Raw genomic sequence first — 17,465 nt, 5'->3', positions numbered from 1 at the left:
GAGGACAAATAGCTAACTGTTCCGGGGTTTCATAAGTCTGTTTTACTACAATGAATCAATAATAATAATAATAATAATAATAATAACATAATAATAATAGTGCAAGACGATTTGCATTTCTTAGGTTACAAATACTCAGTTATATGACAATCATTAATAGCCACTAAAGATCTCATAACTTTACAGTGAAAGTTTCATAGAGACTTATTATTATTTTTTATTCTTTTTAGGAATCCTCAAAGCTTTATTAATGACAATGTAAATCAATTACAATAAAAAACTAAATGAAACAAATCTACCTAAATGAATAAATTCACTATTAACTGCTTGCAATATACCCAGCAGATATTTATTTAAAAGGTCAACAACACTAATTCCCTTTGTAATTAATTATCAAACATATAACTGTTTTCAATTTCCATAATACTTGAAAGTACAAATATAAATTAAATAAGGTTCAAAAGACCACATATAACAAAGTAGTCTATAAAACAAAGCTAATTTTAAAAGAATTGTTCAATTTACTTTGTAGCATTTATTTTGTTATATAAAATTATTTAAAACAGTACATGTTTTCTGCATCATACATAAAAGTTCATATCCAGATGTCTTTTCTATCAAATCCTTATTCTTTCTCCATTGTCAAAATCTTAATTTTCACTCCTGGCTAGATTTGATTTGTTTTCCACAATAACATTTATCTATTATAGAACCACATAATCAGCCTGAGATAGAACTTTTCAAATACTAAGATCAATGTGTCAAATAGAGATATAATGTGAGTCACATACAGAATTTCAAATTTCCTACTAGCCATATTTTAAAAAGTAAAAAAGAAACAAATGAAGTTAATATTTCTAATTTTACTAAATTTATCCAAAATACTATTTCAGTATACAATTAATGTAAAATTTATCAGACATATTATATTCTTTTTTTCATACTAAATTTTTGAAATCCAACGTGTGGTTTATACTTAAAGCACATCTCCGTTTAGACGGGTCTCATTTCTAGTGTTCAATAACTTCATGTAGCTACTGAAATCGCTACCTGACTGAACACTGCATCTCTATACAAACTTCCAGTTCAATGTACTGACAGATGGAGATTTAGCTTCTGCCTGAATGCTATGTTATCTTTTTCTTATTTATTTAAAGTTCAGTTTTCTTTTACCAAGTATTCTTCCATCTTTTTTGGTTTAAACACCATTCTCCTAGATCAGTGATGCTGAATTATTTTTGGAACAGGGTCCCCATTGAAAAATGTAACAAAAAATTGGACGCTTGCTCCAGAAAAATGTACATTTCCATTGTTATGGGTTGAATGGTATACTCCACCCCACCAAAAAAAAAGATATTTTGGAGTCCTAATCCCTAGTACCCAAGAATGTGACCTTATTTGGAAATAGAGTATTTATAGAGGTAATCAAGTAATGAGGTAATTTGATGGGCCCTAATCCAATATGACTGGTATCCGTATACAAAAGGGAAATTTGGACACAGATACACATAGAGAGAAGGTGATGTGAAAAAAAAAAGCACAGTGAAAAGATGGCTATCGATGATAAGCTAAGAAGAGAAGCCTAGAATACATCCTGCCTTCATGGTCCTCAGAAGGAATCAACCCTACTGACATCTTAATTTCAGACTTCTAGCCTTTAGAACAATGAGACAGTATGTTTCTGTTGTTTAAGCCACCCAGTTTGTGACACTTTTTATGGCAGTTCTAGCAAACTAATACATGCATACATACATGTAATTTTATGTAAAATTGCAAAAGACTCCAAGATGCTTTAAGACTAAACATGCTTTAAGAACCAGAGGTTAATCCCATGCAAGAAGAAGTTACAGGACTTCATCAAACCTGTATTACAAGAAATTACAAGCCCCTTGAATGGACTTCTTTAAGAAGAAGAAGGAAAACGAAGAACATAAATATGAATAATAAAATAGCAATTACACATACCTATCAATAAACACTTTAAATGTACATGGATCAAATGCTCCAATCAAAAACAAAGTGGCTGAATAGATAAGAGAACAAGACCTACACATCTTCTGTCTACAAGAGACCCATTTAAGATCGAATGACACACACAGACTGAAAGTAAGTAGATGGAAAAAGATATTTCATGAAAGTGGAAATAAAACAATTAAAAAAAAGTGGAGTAATAATACTTAAACCAGAACAAATAGAATTTAAAACAAAGGCTACAACAAAAGACAAAGAAGGATATTTCACAATGATAAAGGGATGACTCCAATAGAAGGATATAACCTTTGTAAACATTTATACACTCAACATAGGAACACCTAAATATATAAATCAAATATTGCTGGGCATAAAGAGAGAAATTGACAATAATACAGTAATTACAGTGGATTTTCACACCACACTGACATCAATTCATACATCATCCAGACAGAAAATCAAAAAGGAAACAGTGACCTTACATGACACACGAGACCAGATGGATTTCATTGATATTTTTAGAGTATTTCACCCAAAATCAGCAGAATATGCATTGTTTACAAGTACACATGGAACATTTCCCAAGATAAACCACATGTTAGGCCACAAAACAAGTCTCAATAAATTATCATTTTCGCTGTGACGTTTGCCTATAGTCAAATGATATTTCCACAATGCTGACTGCGGTGTTTGACTTTACCCCATGAGCCAGTGTTCCAGAAAGGAAGTTTAGGAAAGCAGATGTACATTTTACTATATTTTTCTGTTTTTCAAGAATGAATAACAATAGGAAATTTGTATACTTTAAAGTAATCATTTATTTTAATAAAATGTAGTGCCTAAACTGTATTTACTTAAAAAGAGAAATAATATAATTATTTTCTGTGGATTTTTAACACATTTTGGAGGATAAATTTCAAATCAATTAACACAGTGAAAATGTTAAGAAGACTGAAATCATTTCAAGCATCTTCTCCAACCACGATGGTACGAAACTAGAAATCAATTACAAGAAGAATACTGAAAAACACACAAGCACATGGAGGCTAAGCAACATGCAACTAAACAATGAATGGGATAAGAAGATCGAGGAAGAAATTGAAAGCTACCTTGAGACAAACGAAAATGAAAACACAATGACCCAAAATCTATGGCACACAGCAAAAGCATCCCTAAGAGGAAAATTTATAGCAATACAGGCCTACTTTAAGAATCAAGAAAAATCTCAAATAAACAATCTAACCTTATATCTAAAGGACCCAGAAAAAGAACAGCAAATAAAGCCCACAGGGAGTAAAAGCAAGAAAATAGAGTAGAAATAAACAAAATAGAGTTTAAAAAATCAATACATAAGATCAATGACACGAAGAGCTGGTTCTTTGAAAAGATAAACAAAATTGATAAACCTCTAACCAGATTCATCAAGAAAAAAGAAAGAGGACCCAAATAAATAAAATCAGAAATGAAAGAGAAGTGAAAACTGACACCACAGAAATACAAAGGATTATAAGAAAAAACTACAATTACATGCCAACAAACTGGACAATCTGGAAAAAATGGATGAAGTCTTAGAAACATACAATCTCCTAGGACTGAGTCAAGAAGAAACAGAAAATCTGAACAGACCAATAAGTACTAAAGAAATCAAACCAGAAATCAAAAAACTCCCAACAGACAAGTTCTGTACCAGATAGCTTCACAAGTAAATTTTACCAAACATTCAAAAAATAACTAACACCTATTCTTCTTTAACTAGTCCAAAAAATTCAAGGAGGGGAGGCTCCCAAGTTCATTCCACAAGGCCAACATTATCCTGATACCAAAATCAAAGACTTTACAGAAAAAGAAAATTATAGGCCAATATACCTGAAGAATATAAATGCAAAAATCCTGAAAAAAAGTATTAACAAGCCAAATTCAGCAATCCATTAAAAAGATCATATACCATGATCAAGTGGGATTTATTCCTGGGATGCAAGGTTGATTTGATATCTGCAATTAACATGATACACCACAGAAACAAAATGAAGGGTAAAAATCATATGATCATATCAATAGAAGCAAAAAAGCATTTGAGAAAACCCAGCATCCAGTTATGATAAAAACTCTGAGCAAAGTGGGAACAGAGGGAACATACCTCAACATAATAAAGGCCATATATGACAAACCCTAATATCATACTCAAGGAGGACAAGCTAAAAGCATTTTCCTTAACATGAGGAGCAAGACAAGGATGCCCTCTTTTACCACTTTTATTCAGCACAGCATTAAAAGTCCTAACCATAACAATTACATAAGAAAAGGAAATAAAAGACATCCAAATTGGAAATGAAGTAAAACTGTAATCATTTTCAGATGGCATGATACTAATATATAGAGAGAACCCTAAAGATTCTACCAAAAAAACTGTTAGAGCTAATTAATGAAATCAGTAAAGTAGCATGACGTAAAATTAATATTCAGAAATCAGTTGCCTTTTCATACACCAAAAACAAACTATCAGAAAGAGAAATTAAGAAAACAATCCCATTTTACAATTGCAAAAAACAAAAAACAAAAACAAACAAACAAACAAAAAACATAAAAAACGTAGGGATAAATTTAACTAAGGGGTTAAAAGACCATTATTTGGAAAATTACAAGATACTGAAGAAGATACAAATAAGTGGAAGCATATACCATGCTCATGGATAGGAAGAATTCACATCATTAAAATGCCCATACTACCCAAAGCCACCTACAGATTCAATGCAATCCCAATCAAAATACCAATGGTATTTTTCACAGAACTAGAACAAGTCTTAAAATTTATATGGAACCACAAAAGACCCCAAATAGCCACAGCAATCTTGAGAAAAAAGAACAAAATTGGAGGTGTCACACTACCTGATATGAAACAAGAGTATAGTGTGGTACCGGCATAAACAGTATGGTACCGCCATAAAAACAAACACACACATCAATGGAAAAGAACAGAGAGTCCAGAAATAACCCCCCCCCCCCCCATATGCTCAATTAATCTATGACAAAGGAGGCAAGAATATACAATGGGGTAAAAACAGTCTATTTAATGAATGGTGTTGGGGAAACTAGACAGATACATGTAAAAAAAAAAAAGAAAGAAAGAAACGAAAGCAGACCACTTTCTTACACCACATAGAAGACTAAACTGAAAATGGATAAAAGACTTAAGTGTAAGACCTGAAACCATAAAACTCCTAGAAGAAAACAAAAATTCTTTGATATTGCCCTAAAGAATATTTTTTGGGATATATCTCCTCGGGCAAGGGAAACAAAAGAAAAACAGATAAATGGTACTACATCAAATGAAAAGTCTTTGCATAGCAAAGGAAACCATCAACAAAATTAAAAGACAGCCTACCAAATGGAAGAAGATATTCACCAATGACACATCCAATAAGGGGTTAATATCCAACATTTACAAAGATTCATAAAATTTACACACAAGAAACAAACAATCCTATTTAGAAAATGGGCAGAGGACCTAAATAGACATTTCTCCAAAGAGGACACACACAGTTGGCCAACAGACATATAAAAAGATGTTCAACATCACTAATCGTCAGGGAATGCAAATTAAAACCACAATGAGGTATCACCTCACTCCTGTCAGAATGGCTATCATCAGTAAATCAACAAACAACAAGTGCTGGTGAGGATATGGAGAAAAGGGAGCCTTCGTTCACTGTTGGTGGGATTGTAAATTGGCGCAGGTACTACAGAAAACAGTATAGAGGTTACTCAAAAAATTAAAAATAGAACTATCATATGACCTGGCAATCCCACTTTTGGGTACTTATCCAAAGAAATCCAAAGCACTAATTCAAAAAGACATATATGCACCCCGATTATCACTGCAGCATTGCTTACAATAGTCAAGATACAGAAGCAACAGTGCCCATAAATAGACCAATGCAGTACATATATACAGTGGAATATTACTCGGCCATAAAAAAAGAACGGAATCTTACCATTTATGACAACATAGAGGGTATTATGCTAAGTGAAATAAGTCAGACAGAGAAGGACAAATACCATATGATTTCACTTATATGTGGAATCTAAAAAAAAATAATAATAATAAATGAATAAAACAGAAACAAACTCATAAATAAGAGAACAAATTGATGGTTTCCAGTGGGGACAGGTTTGGAAGGCTGGATGGAAAAGTTAAAAGGATTAAGAAGTACAAGTTAGCAGTTATAATATAGTCACAGGGATGTAAAGTACACCATAGGGAATATAGTCAATAATATTATAGTAACTCTGTATAGTGCCAGGTAGGTACTAGAGTTATTGGGGGATCACTTTGGAAATTTCATGAATGTCTAACCACTATGTTGTACACCTGAAACTAATATTAAAAAAATATTGAATGTCAACTGTAATTGAAAAAATAAGAAACACTGACAAGAGAAACAATGAGAAACTATTTTAGGACATGCTTTAAGCTCAAAATGAAGGCACCAATGGTGATTTCTGACTTCATGTAAAGATTGTAAGCAGTTCATGATTTGTAATTGAAAAGGAAAGAAAAAAAGATGGTGATTTCTTTCCTTGGTGAAACCAAAAATCCCTCTTTAAAAAAAATGCTCTAAACTATGCTAAGTGAAATAAGTCAGAGAGAAAAAGTTGAGAACCATATGACTTCACTCATATGTGGGATATAAAACTGAAGGCAACAAAGGAACAAGACAAATAAACAAAAGCTCATAGATACAGAAAACAGTTTAGTAGTTACCAGAAGGGAAGGGGAAAGACGGTGGTAGAAGAGGGTAAAGGGTGTTAAATATATGGTGATGGAAGGACAACTGACTCTAGGTGGTGAATATATAATGTAATATATAGAAGATGTATTATAGGATTGCACACTTGAAACCTATGTAGTTTTGTTGACCATTGTCACCTCAATAAGTTTTAATTAAAAAAATGTTCTAAAAGTGTTTAATTACTTTACCTGTTAAGAACAGTATTCCACGTGTCCACCTCCAGATGTGAAATTATAATATGATCCCTGTTCTGTGTAATGCTTACAGACAATATAAACCCAAGTGCTAAGTGTAAGGTTGGCTTTAAATTTAAGATTCAAAGACACAGTATTTTAGGTTTCAGAAATGTAACTTCTCTATATAACCAAATATTGTTTCTCTTGGAATAATAAAAAGGATAATAATTTTAATGTGGGAAACTGTGAACAAAATACAATTGAATAGAACAATAGTATTTTTAGTAGGAGAGCAAGACACTGCAGAGGTTAGGTGAATTTGGGCCATGACCCACGAGTATTCAACTGCCTAAGTACCCAGGGGTCCTCATTACAAATGAGTTGCTCCTGTAAAGCTGGCACTAAGGGGAGGGAATTTCAGGACTCTGGGAAACATCGGAATTCCACAGAGTACGGCATAGGAAAAAGCAACTGGAAACAAAAGAGAACCGTAACATAAGATTTATCCTGAGCCGTTTACTGGGGAAATGGGCCTGCAGAGAAGAATTTGGTTTACCCAAATAAATAAGGCTTGGATTTTTAACATACACATATGGGAGTATTAACTATCCAGAAACCCAGCAAAGGCGGCAGATAGATCATAGAAACCGATGTTTCCTGGCAGTGTGAGCTCTGTAACTTGAGCAGTGATGTCCACACTAGGTGCCAGATTGGAATGCATGACCCCCAACACTGTCCTTCATAGAAGCCAGTCAGTACACAGCCTGCACCCCAGTGCTGCCTCCAGTGAGGAAAGCAGGGATTCTGGGCACCCAGCAAAGAGAAAGAAATGACCATCCTTTATCTTTTCTTTTTTTGTTCAGCTTGGCTGGGCATATAATGTGGCATCTATCAGGACAAAAATCACAGCCGATGCCTGCGTTTCAGACTAAGAGCGAGTGTCCTAACCTATTGTCCCAGCTTTCCACTCCCTATCACTGACATTCACTGCACAGCTCGACTCACTGTGTTCTTTTCTTTGTCTGTTGCCACAGGTCTCCTGAAGCTGCTCTTAATAAAGTCAGCAACAAATGTTTCTACTTGCTAAAACCAGGGATTTCACCCAGGAAACCTAATGAAAGGAGCAGCTCCGCTGTACGCCAGCCACTGAGCAAGGCATGGATTTTTCAGGCCTTTTCGGCCTCATAACATCGGGTATTGCTCCCACCTTCTAAGGAATCTTCTGGACTTCAGTGCTACTGCTCTCAGGCTTCTTCAAACTCGGTTTCAGGTTCCTTCATTGACTCTTCTTTCTGCTCTACCCCTTAGGTATTAACCTTCCCCTGAGGGGAGGTTCTTAGCCCTCTTCTTCATCACCCTCGAGCCCTCATCTGCTCCCATGTCCTCAGCCATCCCCTCTACGCAGATGGATTTCCAGATCTAATTCTCATATCTAATTTACTTCTGGACATCTCCACCTGATTATCAAACTGATCACATCCTAAAGGATTCCCTGCAAAAGCATGTTCCCTTCTAGCAGTCCTTATCTCGGTTAATGGTGTCTCTATGGCATCCTCCCTCCCACTCATCTTCCATGGAGGACCATTTAGCAGATCCTCTCGATTCTTCCTCATCGGAAATGTGGTTTCTGCTTCCATTCTTCCATGCCTCTACTTCAACTCAGGTGCTTACAGTCTCTCATCTGAATTTGCCCCACAGCTTCCTACCTCCCTGCATTCAGCCTCTAGCTGTTCCAGTTCATCCAACCACCGGCATTATCTTTCCGCAACACATTTGATTGTGTCATTCCCTACCTCAAAGTGGATCCTAGCTTAGCAGAGTAAGACACGATCTTCCAAACCTACTGTATTAGCCTCATCCCCCAACAATTACCCAAACCCACCACATTATTTCTTATTTCCAGGCATGTGTGTATGTGTATGTTGATTCTGCTGCTAAAACAGCTTCTTTTGTCCTATCATACCATCTAGAAAATTCCTATTCTTCTTTTAGGAGCCAGCTCAATCACCCCTGGCAGGCAATCAGTGTTCATTGAATGAATGAATGAATGTAGACTTGCTCCACTCTCTCATGCAAAATGAGACTCTCCCTACATAGTATCTAGAGACACTCTGTTCATATTTCTATCCCATTTGTCAGCATTTGTATTGTAGCTGTTCATTGTATCAGATCAGGCCAGGAACAGCCATATGTGGCTCATGCTCTACTCTTCCTCATCCTCTCCTATGGCAGACATCATTCCCAGCCCTCTTGCCCACTGAGCCCAGATACAGGCTCAGAATCCTTCTCAACACAGGACTTCAGACAGCCACTTTCAGCAGGCTACGTACAGCTTGCATGCAATTTGAGGTTTGTTTGACATCTGCTGAAGTAAACTCTTGAGTTTTTTCAACAATGAGTTCAGTGCACTCCCTAGTATAACCACTCAATTGTCAAAATGAATGACAAATGGGTTTTTCTTTTTAAAACTTTTGGAGTGTTTCATAATACTAAATAAAATATTGGTAAAAAAACAAACAAACAAAAAACAACACCACAGAGCCAGAGGTTAACAACTGGCTTTGAGATAGAACAAATTAAATAGCATTTATCTAGTGTTTTCTGTCACCCATTAATTATATCAACTAACATTTTTCCGAAATCCATTCTCAGACCAGTCATCTGATCACAACAACAGTAAAAATACCATTTTTAAACTATTCTCAGAATTCCTGCAAGTCCCTGCATGTTCTGAAGTTTGACATCATTCTCATGGGTACATAAGACACTTTGAGAATATAGCCTTGATTATAGAATCCGCTCCCCACATTTAGTACATGTTCTCTTAAAACAGGGACATACAGAGACTGTCCTAGAAAAACATTTGTTTTCTTTAGATATTTCCTCTTTTATATACAAGTTGAAATAATCTAAAGCAAGATTTCTTACATGAATCCCATGGAATAACATCAATTGAAAAAGTTCCTAAGGTCTTATCATTTTGAGCAAGATTTCACAGTACATTCCAACCTTTATCACTATGCACTTTACCATTTTAATGACTCTGAGAAGTTACACGGGAAAGGAAAAATATCTGTTTAAATTAAATAAATGACCACACAACTTTTCCCATATATGTATTACCAGTTAAAACAGCACGTAGATGCCTACATATGTCAAGTCACCATACTCTGTCAAATCCTACTCAAAGGCTTGGAGCAAGACGGTACAAAGGTAGCCAAGCAGTAGGCTAATCTCAGGTTAGTACATCTAAAGTTCCCTGGTGGTCTAGTGGTTAGGATTCGGCGCTCTCTCAGGTTAGTACATCTATTGGTCTAACCGACTTACCCATAGCTGCCGAGGTCATTACTTCCACCAAAACTATTACCCGATGAGGGTAGTATCACGCCCCACTGCTAACTGAGTGAGCTCTCTTTGGTCCAGGCATACCAGTTGCCAGTCCTCACGGACTCTCAGGTCCTGACATAATTTCCATACTGACCGAGCTCAGGGAATAAGGAGTAGGGGGACAGCAATGGGGCAGCCCTAGGTAAGAACTCCATAGATTTCCAGTTCTTACCTGAATTTCAGCAATGTTTCAAGCATAAACAATTCTATTGTTGTTCACCTTTTGTCAATTTCCAGCGTGTTGAAATGTGTGTTTATGTCAATTATAGATTTATAGTTACTTTGGGGAAGAAGATTTTCCAGCCTTCTCATTCATCCATAGCCAGAGACAAATATTCTTAACAGAATTTCTTTTAGTCTCTCCAATAACACAGAAAAGATGTTGAATAATTGCTTAAGAGATCATATCAGTTATAGTTTAATGGTGAGGTACAGATAAATTATCATAGATTTGCTAACTATTGGTACATTTGAGAGTTCTCAGGTAAATAAGTATTAAGTTAAAATCTGAAGCAATTAATATACAAAGGGAATGAGATGAGTCAGATTAAGAAAGACAAATACTATATATTATGTGGATAATACATGTGGAATCAAAAAAAGCCAAATTTATAAAAACAAAGAGTACAATGGTGGGTACCAGAGGTTGGAGGAGAGTGGTGGAATGGGGGAGATGCAACTAGAAGATAAATAGTCCTGGATATCTAATGTATGGTATAGTGATTATAGTCAACAATACTATATTATAAACTTCAAAGTTGCTAAGAGATTATAAATTAATTATTCTCATCACAAAAAATAAATGATAAATATGTGACATGATATAGATGTTAGCTAACTCTATAGTGCAAATCACACTGCAATATATAAATATATTATATCAACACGTTGTATACCTTAAACTTCTACAATGTTATATGTCAATTATATCTCAATAAAAGCATACAGAGGGATGCCCTCAACAGAAATATGTACATTCTGGAATTTTCTCCACAAGCTATATATCATGAGGTCTTATTGGTTCAATATGATGATGTTGAATATCTTTCTGGAGAATTTATAAACAAATAGGATCTTTCTTCTCTGGAGAAAAAATACTCTCATCATTCTATTGCATCAATGGCAATTTCCTCAGGGTTATGAATTTTGCAAGGATTTTACAATATCTCAAAAGAGATGTGCAAATGTGGTTAATTTTTTGTTATAGCAGGTAAATACTTTCTCATTCTTTTCTCCTGAGTGACCAACAGTAATATATTTAACCGTTCTAGGCCTCTGTTCCCTCGTCTGAAAAATAATGGATCTGAACTAGATGAAAGCTCTAGAACTGCATGAGATCTAGATTTCTTAAGTATATAATGCCATTCCTCAGCAACACTGGTTATGGAGAAGAAAAGCCCACAACTGCTAGTAAATACATTCAAATTGCTTTTCTAGTTTTGCAATAGGTTTTATCAAATCAAGCTCTTTATTTAGAATTTATAAATAAATGTGTCTATGATAAAAGCTGGATAAGATGAAGGGCAGAATCTATGATTGTAAAGCTGAACTTCTGAGTAATCTCTTTGGCAGTACATGTTGTTATCCCCTCTGTGAGGAGACATTCACTGTTCGAAGCAACAAGCTCTTTGATACATAGAAATTTTGGATTCTGTTCTATTTTTAAAAGCTACTATATCAGTATTCATCAACTGTTTGACATAGCCATTCATTTATTTTCAAAAAGGCTATTCTGTAATCACACTTCCTTTCAGGAAGCCTACCAACTAAGTAGAAGCCTAAATTATTGATAGCAGTTATACAGAAACCTTCCTGTTAGTTAATAAGCAAGACTAATTAAACTAATATGCTAAATTTTGGACTAATAATTATGCAGAAAAGTGGCAAGAAAGCTTATTTGATTTGTTTTTAGTGGTTGTGCACCTTTAATATGAAGTTAACAAGGGTAAAACATTCTACAGTAAGTATTTTTCTTATTTGTACTTTTAGGAAGGCTGATTTCATTGGTCTCTAATTGCGAGAAATATTGTCAATTTCTACTAATAGAAATAATTATAATTCAAAAAATATTGTTTATTTAAGTAATTAAAAGTAATTATGAGGCATTAAAATAATTCCTCTTGTGATGGGTAATTAGCAGTCAATTAGGTATTCAAAATGCTTCACAAGAAAGATCCTATTTCTATCACATAAACCCAATTTTTCCACTAAATATTCACATGCATTTTGAACTATGTTAAGACTAAGAAATGTTTTGCAATAATGGCTAAAATTCTTGGAATATTCATATAAATTTAAAAATTATTTTCATATACTCTCACATACTGTTAGTACAATTTCAATATGGTTATGAAACAATACAAAAAATGCATAACCATAATGGTTTTTTTTAGGTTATCTCAGATATTACTGGGGCAAATGTCAGATACTTCTGGATATATGCATAAAACTAAACAGACCTTTTTCTTGAATGAATTATGTAGAATTACTAAATGATCTTGGTCTCACTAGAACCTATTTTGTCATGCAGGAATGCGGTAATCATGTGAACAACTCAAAAAGAAATTTGGTGAATTTAATAATTAATGATGGAAATACATTTACATGATAAAAATTACTACTAACGTACACATTTAGCCACTTAAAGAAATGGTTGTCTGAAAGATAAATGTATTCAATCCCAGGGATTTCCTTTCCTCTTGTTTTTAGAGTAGGGAAAGCACACATGAGCCTTCAATATCTAAAATAAATTCGCATATTTACTTGTACTCTGAGATAAGTATTTATTGTCAAGATGGCAGAATAAGTTCAGAAAAAAACTCACTGCTCAGCCTCAAACACATAGTAATAACATGTAAAATACCAAAAGACAAACTGTGATTAAAAAAAAAAATTGAGAATATATTTTGTCTCTGTAAAAGAATGAATTATGGAAAATGGTTAATTATAAGGAGGTTCACTTTGTTGTTTACCATATACATTTTCCCTCACATCTATGGAATCTAGTTCTGAATTCAATAGCAAGCATTTTAGAGCTTAAGTTCTTTTTCTTTTCTTTTTCTTTTTTTTGTTTTAGCAAACTTCAGCTTTATATATATTTATTACCAAAGCAGAAGGAAAATGACAGTTAAAACTTACAATAAAATGCTCTTAATTCTTGACATCAAAAACTTGCCCAAAGCAAATTAAATGCAAAAAAAAAAAAAAAAAAAAAAAAAGGAATGAGAGACTGATGCATCAAATATGTAGTGAACCAGATATATGAGTTAAAGAAAATATGCTGTGTAAAATATAGAAAAAATATGCAAGGAACTAAATATTTTGAAGTGAAGAGAAATTCTGCCAAATTTAAAATAGTACAATTATAGCTTAAAGATCTGCTTAAAAAAGAATGAATATATAAAGGATCCCATTCTCATATACCCAAATTGAACCATACATTTTCCCTTCAACAATAATTTTCATTTACTTCAAAGTTTGGTGAGATACTGTGAATAAGGAACAAAATCAAAGGCCATTGTATTTAATAAAAATTCTAAATGTTTAAATTGGAAAGAGTACAGATTCTGTTTCTTTGTGCACTTTCCATTATATTTTATTATTAAAGAGTGATTTTATTTTAAATGGGTCACTAATGTAAAATAAGCATAGCCTCCAAATGAAGAGAAATTTAACTCTGATGTACAAAAGAAAGGGTGTGTGATTGTGTGATACAATTCAAATCTAATTAGAATCAGATTGATCAAACTAATTTAATCAACATCAGTAAGTTTCCATGACTGCAATTAGATACCTTCCTGTGTGTCTTTGTCCATTTATTCTACCTTCTTTCCTATCATTATGGAAAGTGCCCATGCTCCTAGCTAAATGAATCCTGCCACTGGTCCATTTGATCTCATCTTCTCTTATCTACTTAGAGGCAGAATTACTGGAATCCTTACCTGTCTACAGCCTAGATATTTTTTCCCTTCTTTCCTTATTTACTCCCAACAGTATGCAAACTTGATATTATTTATTTCAGGAAACAAAAAGTACCTCTAGATTCCACTTCCCCTCCAGCCTGCTACCCCAGGTCTTTCCTTTTCCTCACAGTAAAACTTGTTAAAAAGTGTGGCTTAGGGGGCAGCTGGATGGCTCAGTCAATTAGAGCGCAAGCTCTCAACAACAAGGTTGCCAGTTCAATTCCCACATGGGATGGTGGGCTGCGCCCCCTGCAACTAAAGACTGAAAATGGCGACTGGATTTGGAGCTGAGCTGTGCTCTCCACAACTAGATTGAAGGACAATGACTTGGAGCTGATGGGCCCTGGAGAAATACACTGTACCCCAATATTCCCCAATAAATTTTTTTTTTAAAAAATTGAAAAAAAAAGTGTGGCTTAGATTTCTCTCTCTCTCCAATCTCTCCTCTCGTTCCTTTTAAATCTCCTTTTCTCTTCTATTCCCTCCAATTGCATTGAATATGTGTGATAAGATTCCCAGTGACATTTGAGTTGTTAAATCCCTTAGTCCTCAAACCTCATCTCCCTTGCCTAATTTGTAGCATTCAGCTCAGCTGATCGCTGCCTTATCCTTGAAATACTTTCTTGACTTGGCCTCCAGGATACCCCACTTCCAGTATTTGCTGGCTACTCCTGGCTGCTCCTTCTCAGCATTCTTTGCTGGTATCCTCATCTTCCTCACCTCTACACATTCAAGTGCAGTGAGGCACAGTCCTTGGATCACTGCTCTTTTCTCTCTTCTCTAACACCACTGATATCTCAGCCAGTCTTAAATGCCATCTTTACTTATACGTATCTTCAAAAGGTAGTCCTCCCCTAAACTCCAAATTTGTATATTCAACCCCCTATTCAATATCTCAGAATTAATGTTTCTAAAACAGAGTTCTTAATCTTTCTCTTGCAGTCTCCCCCATCGAGGTAAGTCAACTATGTGCCTTCAGTATTTCAGTCCAACAAACTTAACCATCATTGCTGTCTATATTTCTTTCATGACCCATACCCACTTCATCAGCAAATCCTGCTGCCTCTAAACATATCTGGAATCTGCCCATTATCACCTGCTGCTATCACTCTGGTCTAAGCCACTCATCATTTATTATTGAACTATCTTTCCATTTGCTGTATCTTCTCCTGTGCTTATCATCCTATAGTCTATTCTCAGCATAACAGCCAGATCAATCCTATTAAAACTGAAAACCCTATTCATAAATATATAAGTAACCCTATGTTCACTGCAGCTTTAGTCACAATAGCCAAGATGTGGAAACAACCTAAGCTGTTTCCTTCTACAGATGATTGGATAAAGATGTGGTGCATGTATACAATGGAATACTACTCGGCAATAATATATGATGAAATACTGCCATTTATGACAACATAGATGGATCCTGAGAATGTCATGCTAAGTGAAATAAGTCAGACGGAAAAGGATAAGAACCATATGGTTTCACTCACATGTGGGATATGAAACAGAAAGCAACAAACGAACAAACAAAACTCATAGACACAGACAACAGTACAGTGGTTATGAGGGGAAGTGAAAGTGAGGTGGGGAAGAGGATGAAGAGGGAGAGGAGGTCAAATATATGGTGACAGAGGGAGACTAGACTTTGGGTGGTGACTACACAATGCAATCAATATACCGATGATGTACTGTAGTATTGTATACCGGAAACTTATACAATGTTATTAGCCAATGGTACCCCAATATATTTAATTAAATTAAAAATAAACAAGTCAGATCATGTCACTTGACTTTTTAAAACCCTATAAAAGTTTCCAACATAATCAAAGTAAGAGTTTAAGTGATTACTATAAAACCCTATACATCATCTGGCCTGTCACTCATCCCATCTCCCAATTCTCCCTATCTTTCCCCTTATCCATACTGCCCTCCATAGTATTGCTGGAACACGTCAGGAGGCAAGCTCTCCCCAACAGGGCGTTTGTAGGTAACGCTTTTTCGGCATGGCATGCTCTCCCCACAGACAGACTTACCACCTTTTCACTGAGGCCTTTTCTGGTGCCCTGGCTCAAATTACAACCCTCGTCCTATTCCCACCCTGACATTTCCTATCATCTCTCCCTGGTTTGTTTTTCTCTTTAGCACTTAACATATTTTACATTAAATGTCTTCATCTTGTTATTGTCTGACTAGAATTTAAACTCCATGAAAGCAGAATTTTTTGTGCTTTCCTCTCTATTGTGCAGAAAAGTTTCTGGTACATAACAGACACTCAAAAATACAACTGATAAATAAAGGAATCAAACATTAATTCTGAGAATACTGGGCTTATACCTATCTAATACTGAGTCCAGGAGCTTCTGTCTCTAGGAGATCTATAAAACTCTAGAAAAAATAATCCATGGGTTTAAAAACCTGCTGGGTACTTGATCTGAGGTACCGAGCACGGTTCAGGTACTTGAAACTGTGATTTCTCCTTCTTTTCTCCTCTATGCCATCTCACCCGATCACAACCCCTGTTCTGAGACAAGGCCTCCAGCTCAGGGTAATCTAAAGCACCCTGTTCCATTACCACCTATAGCTCTTGCTAGCTATGAGCTCAAACGCTAAAGGCAGCCAGCTTTGAGCTGGAGAGATTTAGCATGAAGGTATATCCTGCTTATTGCTGATGCAGCCTTCTTTAACAAGCAACAGTATACCTTGGTTTGTGTGTACCTGTGCTGGCTCGCTCGTTTTATTGTTGCTAATGAATTGCTGCATTTTACAATAAATGTTCATTTTTTTAACATTAAGTGTTTGAGGTTTTACACTAAAAACTCTTAAAAATTTTTTGTGGAAAATTTTTTTTCATAAGATTTTTCCATTATGGGATATCATCATTAGAGTAATAAGCCCAAGTGAGATATTCAAAACAGGAAATAAATGTATTTTACCTGGAGCTGACTCAGAAGGATCCGGCAGGTTTTCACCTTCCTCATCAGTACTTGCATCGTAGACTGCGTCTCTGGCAGCAGTCATTTCAGAACATGTCGCAGTTTCTCTAGAAACAGAGAAAGGTAGAATTATAAATTATCGACTCACCCCTGGCTAGGTATCAAATTGACCAGTAAGTAATTATAGAAAACATCCCTGGGAAAACATAATTAAACAAACATATATTGAAATATATATGATTA

General features: G+C 35.1%; 1 protein-coding gene across 1 annotated transcript in view; it reads right to left on the bottom strand.

The window, feature by feature from the left end:
- The window catches only part of XRCC4 (X-ray repair cross complementing 4), a 251,024-nt gene that overhangs the window by 126,385 nt on the left and 107,174 nt on the right, over positions 1-17,465 (bottom strand). Inside the window, exon 6 of the mRNA XM_019746359.3 lies at positions 17,223-17,329. Coding sequence (XP_019601918.2) covers positions 17,223-17,329 — 107 coding nt within the window. The remainder of the gene's footprint in view (positions 1-17,222; positions 17,330-17,465) is intronic.

This window comes from Rhinolophus sinicus, chromosome 3 (assembly GCF_057876585.1).
Source record: "Rhinolophus sinicus isolate RSI-liver-muscle chromosome 3, RSI-T2T, whole genome shotgun sequence".
Lineage (NCBI taxonomy): Eukaryota > Metazoa > Chordata > Mammalia > Chiroptera > Rhinolophidae > Rhinolophus > Rhinolophus sinicus.
The sequence above is the reverse complement of the archived record's forward strand: the minus strand, read 5'-3'. Positions and strand labels throughout refer to the sequence as shown.